The following is a 12,461-nucleotide window of genomic DNA, read 5'->3' as shown; positions in this document are numbered from 1 at the left end:
GCTGAGTAGGAAGCTGATCTGGATGATGAAGAGTGCTTTCTAAATCTGAGACTCGACAGTTCCCTGACTGAGAAGGGTATGGAGATAGCACAAGTGCATAGGATTGGATTTGAGAACACTGGATTACCCAGCTAATTATTAAATACCAGAAGACACACAGTGAGTGAAAAGCTATTATTTTCTTGGGCCAACTTCATCTATATCAGTTATTCTAACTTCCTTAAAAAAACCAGTAGGTCACATAAACCCACAGTCTCATCTGAGAACCTTTCCAAGATCTGAGAAAGAATGGGGGAAATGAAAAGCAAACAATTCTCAAAACAAATAAAAACTGAATGTTCTTAATTCTCTACCAATCTTTCTTTTCTTCATATATTTTTCTTTAGTTTATTTTTTGATATACAATAGTCACATGGTTCAAATAATTCCCTAAAAATCTAACAGAAAGAAACAGACACTGGACTTAAGTACTTTTTATGCCATATACTCTAGGACAGGAAAGGATAATGTGAATATAGGCCCTGCACATAAGCAATTTGGAAGGTTTAGTCTTTCTATTACCCTAAAAGCACTCAGGACGAGACAAAGACTTGATTTTGAATACCTGAGGACTACATGTATTGAGCAGGATGCTAAAAAAAAGTGTGATTTTTCCTGGTAAGATAGCTTAGGCTGACGATGATGCTTGTCCTATCGCTAGTAGATAACAGTTTCAGTTACTGTGATAAACACAGTATTATACCACTGGTCTCATACAAAGAGAGAAACAAACTACATTAAGAGGAAGGGTTACCTCCTGTCTTCCCCCAGAACAAGCCAAAGACAGTGGTGTATCCTTAGTTCTTTCTGACTGGGCTTCAATATCTGCACCATTGTCCAGCAGTATTTCCACAACACCAACATGACCAGCTGTAGCAGCCAAGATGAGTGGAGTAAAACCTGAAGAAAAGTAACAATCTTCTTACTACATGCTAAGCAAACGAATGAGATTATTTTCCAATATATTTAAGCATTAAAATAGAGCTAAGCAGTAGTATTTATGAATACTTAAATTGTTTTACCACTATTCCAAAAATAAACAAAGACAAGGCACTACCTTTCTTGTCTCGGTGCTCGATACTAGCTCCTCTCTCTAGCAGGGTTTGCACCAGTTCTTCGTGGCCACCAGCACAAGCAAGAGTTAGTGCCGTGTCATGGTTACTTTCAGTCTAGAAAAAAAAATTGTTTTTGTTAGATTAAGTAATTTTAAAATGTTAAAATCAAATATGTAATATACATACATACCAAATATACAGAGATGTATATGCAATGCACCATTCTACAATACCAAGCATCTGAATAGCAAAGTTTACTTTTTTCTCCATTAGTGGTCAACCTGTGATTTTTTTTTTTAAGGTTACAAATAATATTCAAACTTTATGGGCAATTCTTAAAGCAAGCACCCAAAAAAATAAGTGTAAGTTTCAACCATATGTTGTTTTCAAACATATGATCAAAAGAAATACTGTTAACTCACTTTTGCTTCTGGCTGTTAATGGAGTAACTTAAACCAGATTTATTTTCCTATCTCAGATAATGAAACAAGAAAGGAAGAAAGGAGAGGAAGGGAGGAAGGGAAAGGAGAGAGAGAAAGAAGGAAAGAGAGGAAGGGAAGAAAGGAAGGGAGAGAGAAGGAAGGAAGGAGGGTAGGGTAGGGTAGGGTAGGATAGGGTATTGGTCACTATCATCAAGGGGAAGGGGTAGGGGGAAGAAAAATGGGATAAGAAGGAAGGGAAAAAACTGTGAAACAATAGTGTTCATAGACAGGCAGTGCATGACAGTGATCTCTGAGGACAAAAACAATTAACCCAACTTACTGCCTGGAGAGTTTCCAGGCAATTAGCAGCTACTCAATCAGCCTGGTTGTCATCCTAACTTGAGAAGACAGAGTTGAGAGGTCAAGATGGCTAGAATTCATGGAGCAAACTACTAAAGAGCAGAGCACTGGAGAGAAAGAGCACTCCAGAGATCTGCTAAGGGTTCCCCTTGAATCTTCAGCTGAGTTTTGATCAGCACATGTGCATGAGAGAACTACCAAAAGCCAGGGAAAAATCAGAAAAAACAATCTAAACAACACTCAGAGCTTACCCAGGGCCAGGAACAGTTTGGTTCCCACCAAGCAGGGTAGAAAAAACCTCAGAAACATAGGAGATCTAGGAAAATCCTCAGTAGTAGGGCCAAACTAGAAAACTAGACGTTTTGAACCCAACTAACAAACTGAAAAGTTAGCTTTGAAATGAAAAAAATTGTTTCCAAGTAACTTAGCTGCATATTGAGAACAAAGCCTCAAAATGCTTAAAGAAACAAGAAAGATCCAAAAAGACAGACTATTATAAGACATGACACATCTTCTGACTTCTGCTAATGACAGTGACCAATACTACATTTTCCACTGATCATAGCCTCTCATACCTTAAATGCTAATGCAGTTAATTATCTCACACTTTTAGTACTCTCAATTAGTGTGGTTCAAAAACATAACTACTAGCAACACGTGACTATTAGCACTTGAAATGCAGCTAGAGGAACTAAAGAACTGAATTTTAAACTGTATTTCATTTTAATTAACTTAAATTTAATAACAGATATTTGATCCAGTTATTGGAAACTTTCAGAAATGCCTGCAACTACTTGAGTACATACACCTACTTTTCAACTGTACATTTAATCACATAAATCCATGTTGAAATACACTTTGAGGAGGTAACCAACTTGAGACTGAGAGGGTTTGGGGGATGGGGAACTTGTGGCACAGCCAAGAAAAAGCACAAAACATGCACACTAAATTCTAAAGACTCTTAGTACGAAATAAAAATGTAAAATAGCTCAGTGCTTTTTTTGTATCAATTACATGCTGAAACAATATAAGGGATATAGTAACTTAAATAAAATATTATACTTAAAATTCTTTCCAGCAGTTTCTTTTCATTTTTGGAATGTGGTTAGAGAATTTAAAGTTATAATTGTGCCTCACATTGTTTCCCCACTGGGCAGCACTGCTCTGAGCACTGTCCCTCATTTCCACATTTGCACTCTGGTTACAGCACTTATCACCAATCTGCTGTGCGGGTTTATTTCCCTCAGAGGACTATAAATTCCTGGGAAGTAGTGAACATGTCTTATCCATCTTTTCATTCTCCACCTATTAGTGATGCTTTTCCCAGGAAAAAACAAATAATAAGAATGAATGACAATAGCTGGAAAGGGTTACAGATCTAAAGACTACTCTTACTAATAAAGGGTTATATATATGAAATATGTGTTGAATTTACATATTATATTTATACAATGTACATAATATAAAAATATTGTATTTATATAATGTACATAATATAAAAACAAAAGACATATTCTCCCAGAATGTAAATAACTCTAGAAACCAAACTCCATTAGAAAAAATAAGACAAAAGGCAAAATTGATAGAGTCAATAAATAAGAAAAAGCCTACTAGTCAGTGATGAAGAGGGAGACCGCAAAAGCTGCTCTGCAGAAGAGGCTGGCAGAGAGCAGAGATCAGGGATGCCACAAAGGAGGGGTGCACCAGCTACAACAACGGAGAAGGACATGAAACATGAGTTGACAGCTCTTACTGCATTGTAATATTTGATCTTCATTTCAGATTTACAAAGAAGGAATTATTGTGTCTAATTTCAGAAAAAAGTCAAAGGCTCAAAGAACTAATTTTCTGAAAGACCTTTTCCTTCTTCTTTCATATATATATATGTATGTATGTATGTATGTATGTATGGTTTTTTTTTGAGACAAGAGTCTCACTCTGTTGCCCAGGCTACAGTGCAGAGGGATCAGCCCAGCCCACAGCAACCTCAAACTCCTAGGCTGAAGTCATCTTCCTGCCTAAGCATCCCAAGAGGCTGGGACCACAGGTGTCCATCACAATGCCTGGGGTTCTCCCTCTGGCTCAGGCTGGTCTTGAATTCCTGAATTGGCCTCTCAGAGTGCTAGGATTATCGCCTAAGCCACTGTGCCTGACCTAGAAGTATCTTGGTAACAAAATCTTGCTTTCCCTACTACATCACAGCGTGGCCCTAAAGCATAGCAGATTGAGATGAACATCATGTTAAGTATATCTGTGTATGTTGTCTCTATGTTAGTGCATATGCACTCAGCAGAGGAGTCAACTTTATGATTAAGTTTATGAGGTTTCTAAAATTCTCCCAAAGCTTAAAGAGTAATTTAGGAAAGCTGTGCCTTATTTATTTATTTTTTTTTTTGCAGTTTTGGGTCAGGGCCGGGTTTTTGAACCCACCACCTTTAGTATCTGGGGGCTGGCACCCTACTCCTTGAGCTACAGGCACCACCCAGCTGTGCCAATCTTAGAGAATTAAAAGACATAAACAACACCTGGAAAATAAGTATAGAAAATTTTAACAGATTAGTAAAATAAGCTCATGTCTCGTATTATAAAACGTAAATCCAATTGACTTTTATTAAGCACCTTTTATATTCAAAACATTCTGCTAAGTACTTTAGAGTTGACAAAGATTGCATAGCCCATCCAAGAGCTGACTGATTACCATCCAAGGCAAATTTAAGTTTAAGCTCTGAGGAAAACATAAACGATACACACTCATAAGACTTCAAGAAAAACATACTTTTAAGACTGAGAGAGGAGAGCTGTCTGATTTCCTGGGAACTTTTTAAAGAGTGGGTATCTCCATTGTATTTCTTCATTAAGGAGAAATTAAACCAATCATTATTTTATTATAAGCTTTTAAGACAACAATGAAAGAGTTTAAAGAGTCTGAAGTGAGGCTTCCATCTCCCACACACACACCTACACAATGGCAAAAAATACTACCTCGTTTTGTAATGTACAAGAAACAAATGAAATGAAACATAAGTTTGAGTTAATATGAAGAATGACTGACAAGGTACAAAAAAACAGGTGTTATATTGCTGATGACGATAATAACAATATGGGCTATTTTCTAAAAGGCAAAGTACCACTTAATGGAAAGATCCTTTGACTCAAATTATATTGCACAAAGTTATGTTATTATATTGGTCAAAAAGTTACACTCCTTATCATGTATCTAAGGGAAGTCTCAAACCTAAAGAGGGAAACATATGCCCAGCACTCTGTTTAGAGTTTTTCCAAATTTATATTCTAGAGAAAGCTTCCATCTAGCCCATGATACCATAAAATGTACCACCCCATACCATAATAGATGTTTGTTATGATGAATTCTGGTTTATAAAAAATAACAAAACCATATATAAGAATATTCTGCAAATTCTCAACATACTACTCAATTCAGTCATAACACAGCAATACAGAATGTAAAACCAAGAAGCAATGCTAAGATATAAATACTGAAGATGAAACTTTTTTTTTTTTTTTTTTTGAGACAGAGCCTCAAGCTGTCCCCCTGGGTAGAGTGCCATGGCATTACAGCTCACAGCAACCTCCAACTCCTGGGCTCAAGCGAGTCTCCTGCCTCCGCCTCCCAAGTAGCTGGGACCACAGGCGCCCGCCACAACGCCTGGCTATTTTTTGGTTGCAGCCGTCATTGTTGTTTGGCGGGTCTGGGCTGGGGATTTGAACCCGCCACCTTAGGTGTACGTGGCTGGCGCCTTAGCTGGTTGAGCTATAGGCGCCGAGCCGAAGATGAAACTTTTAACGAGTTGAAACACAAGTGGATAAACATACCTAAATTGTCTATTAAAAAGGAAGTATGCCTATTAATTGCTCTTAAATTATTTTGAAAACTATTAGAAATTAAGGAGTTGAACTTTTTAGATCTCCAATCTTTACAATTCCAAACATCTTATTCTCTAAGCTAGTAAAGTTTATATGTAACCTTAAAAAGTAGGAGAGTGCTTTAGGGTATTCAGTAAATGAATGAATAATCAGTAAAATGAATAACCTATAAAAACCAAGTTCTTGCAAAGAAGTAGAACCCATGCATTTTAAAGTAGAGTATTATAATGATAGGACATTATGTATCTCTGTAGGTTTTTGCTGCCCTCCTTAATTTCTCATTTAATTATGATGAAACTGTTCTCTGTATTGCAAAACCAACAAGAATTAAAAAAAATCCAAATGATATTTATATCATAAAAACATAATTTTATACTGTAAGTTAAATCTAATGCCTACCCACTTTAAAAGATAATATTGAATCTCTATTAATGATGTAATAGAATAAGTTACTTCAAGTTCAAGAAAAGACAATAGAAGTCTGAGAATTAAAAAAAAAAAAAAACAATTCAGAACGGTATGAAGGACCTGTGACAAGAAAGGGCCTGCAACAAGTGTTTACTGCCCATGAAGAAAACATCTGGTTCTCACTTTTAGTGGTTCCTGGGAATCAATCAAATTTTGCACAGTACAATATAAAAAATATTCACTCAATTTAGTGGTATTCAATTTTAACCTTCAAGGAAGATATATTGCTTGACATAAAACCTGTGGTCCTTAAAAATCTCTACGTGATTTCTAATATGTACAGTACTCATGATTTCTATATGTACAGCAGTCAGCTAAGTTTGGTCACACCACTCAAAACAAAAATAAACATCAGAGATATATTATCTAACAGTATAATGAAACAGTCTAAAATAATTCCTTCAAGCTACTATTTATTAATGTTTCCTTAAACAGATTTTTTTTGAGACAGGGTCTCACTTTGTAGCCCTCAGTAGAGTGTGGTGGCGTCATAGCTCACAGTGACCTCAAACTCATTGGGCTTAAGTGATTCTCTTGCCTGTAGCTGGGACTACAGGTACCCACAACAATGCCAGCTATTTTATTTTAAGAGATGAGGTCTCACTCTGGCTCAGGTTGGTCTCGAACCCATGAGCTCTGGCAATCCACCCACCTTGGCCTCCCAAGTGCTAGGATTGCAGGCGTGAGCCACCATGCCCAGCCTCTAAAACAGATTTTGATAACAGCATAGTACGTAGTACAAATCTTAAAAGTTTTGAAAATATCATGTGATGCAATTCATTCTGAGAGTCAGAGAACCTCAGGCACACCCTCCCCCACTACCAGGGATTCTAATTGTACAACAGCAATTTGACAACCCTTAGAAAGAATGCAAACTCTTCAGCATTTGTCAAAGTCTAAAACTAAACATATATTTCCTAATTCTTCTCAAAAATATTAGCTCCTGTCTAAAATGTTCGATTAAAGGAGCTAAAAAGTTCTGACTTCTAGAATCATTAGCATTTTAAAAGGAGCCAATGTTATTATATTGGTCAAAAAGTTACACTCCTTACCATGTATCTAAGGGAAGACAATTAACACTTCGGTTCGTCCTTAAATTAAGATTTGAGTAAGCATGCAAAGAGGAAAGATATCTGACCTCTTACTATCTGGGTAGTAGACAGTTTCTGTAATCTAATTTATGATGTCAGTATAAGTCAAATTCTGCGTTCATAGGCTCGGCGCCCGTGGCTCAAGTGGCTAAGGCGCCAGCCACATACATCTAAGGTGGCAGGTTCGAATCCAGCCCGGGCCCGCCAAACAACAATGACGGCTGCAACCAAAAAATAGCCGGGCGCTGTGGTGGGCGCCTGTGGTCCCAGCTACTTGGGAGGAGGAGGCAGGAGACTCGCTTGAGCCCAGGAGTTACAGATTGCTGTGAGTGATGTCACAGCACTCTACTCAGGGGGACAGCTTGAGGCTCCGTCTCAAAAAAATAAAAAATAAAAAATTCTGCGTTCACATTTAAGTTTAAAATGGAAAAACATGTAGTACAGGGCAGTACTTAAGAGCTAATTTCAAGAGCCAGAGTGTCTGACGTTCAAAAGCTGGCTGCACCATTAACTAGCTTCTGGGCAAGGCAGTTAATACCTCTACGTCATACTTTTTTCATCTGTAAAATGAGAATAACAGTGCCTTCTAAACAGGTTGTTATAAAGATTAAGTGAAGGATGTTAATGTCTATAAAATGTTAAGTAGCAAATGTGTACATACTTAAGACTTTATAGACATTAGTATCTTTCACTTAATCAAGTATTAGAGAATGTTTAATCTTTCAAAACAGAAGATGAATCTTGGTGTTCATTTTTTCATGATACTCCTTGTTAACATGTTAACGTACAGTATTATCAAACGTAAACCAAATTATTCATTATTTAAGAGCTCAAGGAATTTTTTATTATCAAAACAAAAACTTCAGATGAACCAAGTACAAAAGAATCTTTATTTTTTTTCACCTGTTTTCCAATGTCTAACTTAGCACTTGTGGTAAACACAGAAAGTAGCTTAGGTTGGGCTAACCCAACAAACGAAAAACTGAAATGCAGAGACCAAACAGAGTTTTAAGGAGCTACAGTTAAATCCTTATATATAAGCTTGCTTACTATGTTTAAAATACATAAGTTTTTTAAAAAAATATGTAAATTCTAGGAATTATCGTATAGTGATGGTTGAGTGGTATAGTCAGGTAAAATCATTTCACCGTCACTACAGTAATTCTAAATTCAGTAAAATCCTAATAACTGGACAACCTTTTTCTATGCCTGTTTTGCTTCAAAACATTTTACAAAGAAACCCTTCTACATTTTCCTAAAGTATTTATTTTTCCTTCTAGATCAATTCTTGGTCCTATAAGCAAAAAAGATAGCAGGGAAATAATGTCAATTCAATATGAAATTCAAACTAATTCTACAATGCTATCAACATTAAATGTGAATTAACTGTGGTTCATCACATGAATGTCTCACTTTTTATGGGAGGAAAAAGGCTGTAGTTAAGAGTACTGTCTTTGAAGCCAAAGAGACTGAGTTCACTCCTCAGCCCCACTACTTCTGCACTACACGAAGTGACTAGGAAGCAGCCTCTGGGTCCCCTCCGGGGTATGAGCATCAAGAGTATCAAGTGGCCTGAGGTGCAGATGAGACAGTTTCTTAGAGAGTCCTGACAATTTTAAGAGCTCAAAAAACAAAACCAAAAGCCTAAGTTAGCACAACAAGAGACATTTGGTAAACAAGTAAGAACAGAAACAAAAATTCCTTTTTCACAGTGTTACTGAGAACCATTTTGATAAAATGGAAATTTTATTGTTAATAGGTTAAGAGTACATACACACCCTTAATGGTCATACAAAACACATACACAAACCTATTCCCTAATACTGATGCTTTATTGTAAAGAAGTACTCATATACAAAAGGTTTATAACGGATACTTCCTCGGCCCAGGTATTAATCAAAATACAGCAACTAAAGATACTGCAAACATTTTTGAGTCTTATTCACTGTTTTTTTTTTTTAAGCTCAACCTCTTGGCTTTTCTCTAGGACAAAATGCACACGATTCTCCCTACCTTGCCCTGAGATTTCAAAATTGTAAACTAATTTTTAAAAACAATTATGACTTAATATTTCTCAAGCTTTCTAAAACTTACCTTAAAGAGTGTCACCCCATACCCCCATTTTATTTCTTTAAATCATCTTTAGAGATAAAAAGATCCTAGACTCCCATAACAGTTAAATTTTATAGACACAGACCCACAGACTCACACAGTTCAATTGGCAAGATCAAAATTTTCAAAGGTACAAATATGCAATTAAGTATATATAATATATATTAAGTCTATAAATGTTGGAACCTTTTTTCTTTTACATAGAATCCATTATTAGAAGAGAACATGAACTAATCTTAAAGAAGTTTTCTTTACACATTCTCTTCAAAACTAGAATTTAAAAAAAAATTATCTGATGACCCTGGAAATGAGACCATTACATAATTATCAGTAATAACCTATATTTTGTATTTAATTTTTAAAAAGGTGACTAAGTTACAACTGTGGCTCAAGTTTTTGCCCAGAGATAAAGTAGTGTAACATGCTTTAAATCACTAAATGTTAATGTTTTTAGTGATGACATAATTCCAGAGAAAAACTGTCTCTCTTAAATTTGAGGCTTACCTGTGCATCAATATCAATGGCAGGGTAGATAGGTAGCATGGCTGAAGGAGAGACAATGGGACTTGGTGTTGGAGTCTGAGGCTGGGAAATGGAGGCAGCGATGCTGTGGGTAGGAGTGTTTGATAGTGCAGATGCTCTTCCACTGACTGCTGTTGAACAAAATAACTGCACTTAATAAGGATAAAACATTGTTAGGTAATAATAAGAAATATTTATTAGAAAATATTTAAAGACTCTCAAAATATCTATAGGGAGACTGCAATAGTCCTAATAACTCATTTTCTTGGTTATTTTTAATTGGATGATAGTCTAAAATTATAATGTATGCTGAGAGTAGCTCATTTTCCAAATAATAATCCATCAGAAAAACAAATTTCCCTCTCATTAGTAGACATAAAACCTTAATTTAAAATAACCCTGATTTATTAAAATTAAATATAAACACCAATGGAAAATTATCCATTATATTTTCTTAATTAAAAAAGGAATGAAAGGTAAAACAGTCAAGACCAAAAGAGGGAAAACATAGTTTTTACTTGCCAATTTCACATCTTACATTCCAGAATTAACAAACACAGTATCACTGTTTGGGAGCAGGGAACCTCCCTACTTAATCATTTGAAACATCTCCTACTACTTTACTAACTCCAGACAAGGGAATAATATTCTACATTGTAGCACTCTGTATGATCATATATTCAAATATAAGAAATTGATCCTCACATAGAAATGTAGTTTTTTTCATGAATATTTATTTAGAGGGGGGTGAAATGCTCACCAATCAATCCAGCAATCACACTGACTTATGAGGCCAAAACTGAAAGATTAGGGTACAAATTATGTGTACAATCATCCTTCAAATATAGATTGTCAGTTTTTCTAAGTGTGACTTTGCTATGGTATTATTTTCACCAAAATATGCAACTTTTGGTCAGTGCTTGAGATAGGAGAACTCCAAAGATGGTGGCATAGGATTTACTGTAGATTTAGCTGAGGGCACTGTATTCTCTCACCAACTCATTTCAGGAGCTAATATGTGAACATCATCTCTGCCCCCCATTAAAAATGCTATGGTATTAAAGTATGGACATTAATGTCTGAATGGTGACAATAATGTGTATGTATGTTACCAAAGGAGTTATCAACTACATCAGACAGAAAACAATCATGATTCAAACTGGATCTGAAAACAGGCAAAAGAGGTTATGATCCTGCCAAGAATAAAAAACTGAAATTGACCTTATTATAACTATTAAAAACACAGTTGTCAATTAAGAAATCTATTTCACATGAAATCCTTAGTTCAGGTACAAACAAACACTGTACATTATAGTAACACACATTCTATAATTACACATTTTTAAGTCCACTTAAAAGCCAAAGGAAAAACGAAAGAAGAAACAAAACCAAACACTTTTAAATCACTAGGAATCCAGACCAATAGAAAAGGACATATACTAAGGTATTAAAACCATCACCTAGTGACCACTAGTATTGATAGTTTCAAGTTAAGAAAATGACTGAAGTAATTTAAGTATACATATTCTAGATATCAATTTCAAAATCATAAAATCTGTAGCTCTTAAAGTAGATTCTTTATCTTCTTTGTTTAAATTTTCACAAACAGAAATACTAAATACCAAAGTAGTATAAACAGGATGAACAGGACTCTACCTAAATCATTGATTTTTAATTCATGGTACTAAACAAGTAAAAAAAAAATTCTAGCTTTATTGTTAACTCATTATAATTCACATTTCAACTGGACCAATTTCTTTTAAAGAAGCTACTGAAATTAGAGAATTTTCCTATTTGTTTGGTTAAATTGGTTGTTCTTATCACCTCATCTAAAAGGAGATAGGAAAAATCAATTCCTTCATTTCATGCCCTCTGATATACTTATGAAACTGGTTTACTAAGATTAAAGAACTGTCCATCACTCACCCATTCTCTATAGTTAAAAGTAACAAACATAAATATGGAGGTACCTGCAGCAACTCTTGTACAAATCTTTATGTGTGGGTCTTCATTTTAGGGTTAGATTCAGAGAAGGTGAACCACATGCTCAGAAAGGTTTTAATGTCAAAATAGGGAAAAAGGAACTGAGACCATAGAAAAAGCAAGGGGTTGAGACATGTTAAAACAGGCAAGGGATTTTGCTTTGGCAGGTGTGAGGAACAGGGAAAATGGAAGATTTCAGTCAGTCAAGAACTAGAGAAAAAGAGACCAAATCTATGACAGAAATCTAGTACATGGGGGCTAAGAAACAGACATCAGAGGCTATACTAGAGGGAAGAAGACTATGAGCCTAAGGAGGCTATAATATATTAAAAAATCCAAAACAAGAAGGAAATGTTCATTAGTAAACTGAAGGGACAAATTCTAGCACAGAGATGTCTACAGAATGAGCTGCAGAGGTGGACACGGGAGTGTGCCTGTGGATGTGCGCACATGCATGTCACCGGGCACGAGCCACAGAGGTGAACACGGGAGTGTGCGTGTGGATGTGCGCACATGCATGTCAC

General features: G+C 35.7%; 1 protein-coding gene across 5 annotated transcripts in view; it reads right to left on the bottom strand.

Annotated features, from left to right (window-relative positions):
- ANKRD17 (ankyrin repeat domain 17) overlaps nt 1-12,461 on the bottom strand; it is a 157,616-nt gene that overhangs the window by 44,170 nt on the left and 100,985 nt on the right. For 4 of the 5 annotated variants that reach the window (XM_012805355.2, XM_012805356.2, XM_023513406.1 and 1 more), the window contains 3 exons: nt 9,937-10,085; nt 1,097-1,208; nt 794-939 (listed from right to left, as the gene is read on the bottom strand). In XM_012805355.2, coding sequence (XP_012660809.1) covers nt 794-939; nt 1,097-1,208; nt 9,937-10,085 — 407 coding nt within the window. The remainder of the gene's footprint in view (nt 1-793; nt 940-1,096; nt 1,209-9,936; nt 10,086-12,461) is intronic. The other variant, XM_023513404.1, reaches the window with a different exon arrangement.

The sequence above is a fragment of the Otolemur garnettii genome, unplaced genomic scaffold (genome assembly GCF_000181295.1).
Source record: "Otolemur garnettii isolate 467f Iridium unplaced genomic scaffold, OtoGar3 scaffold00039, whole genome shotgun sequence".
NCBI classification, from domain to species: domain Eukaryota; kingdom Metazoa; phylum Chordata; class Mammalia; order Primates; family Galagidae; genus Otolemur; species Otolemur garnettii.
Note: the sequence above shows the minus strand (reverse complement) of the source record. Positions and strands in the feature narration are given on the sequence as shown.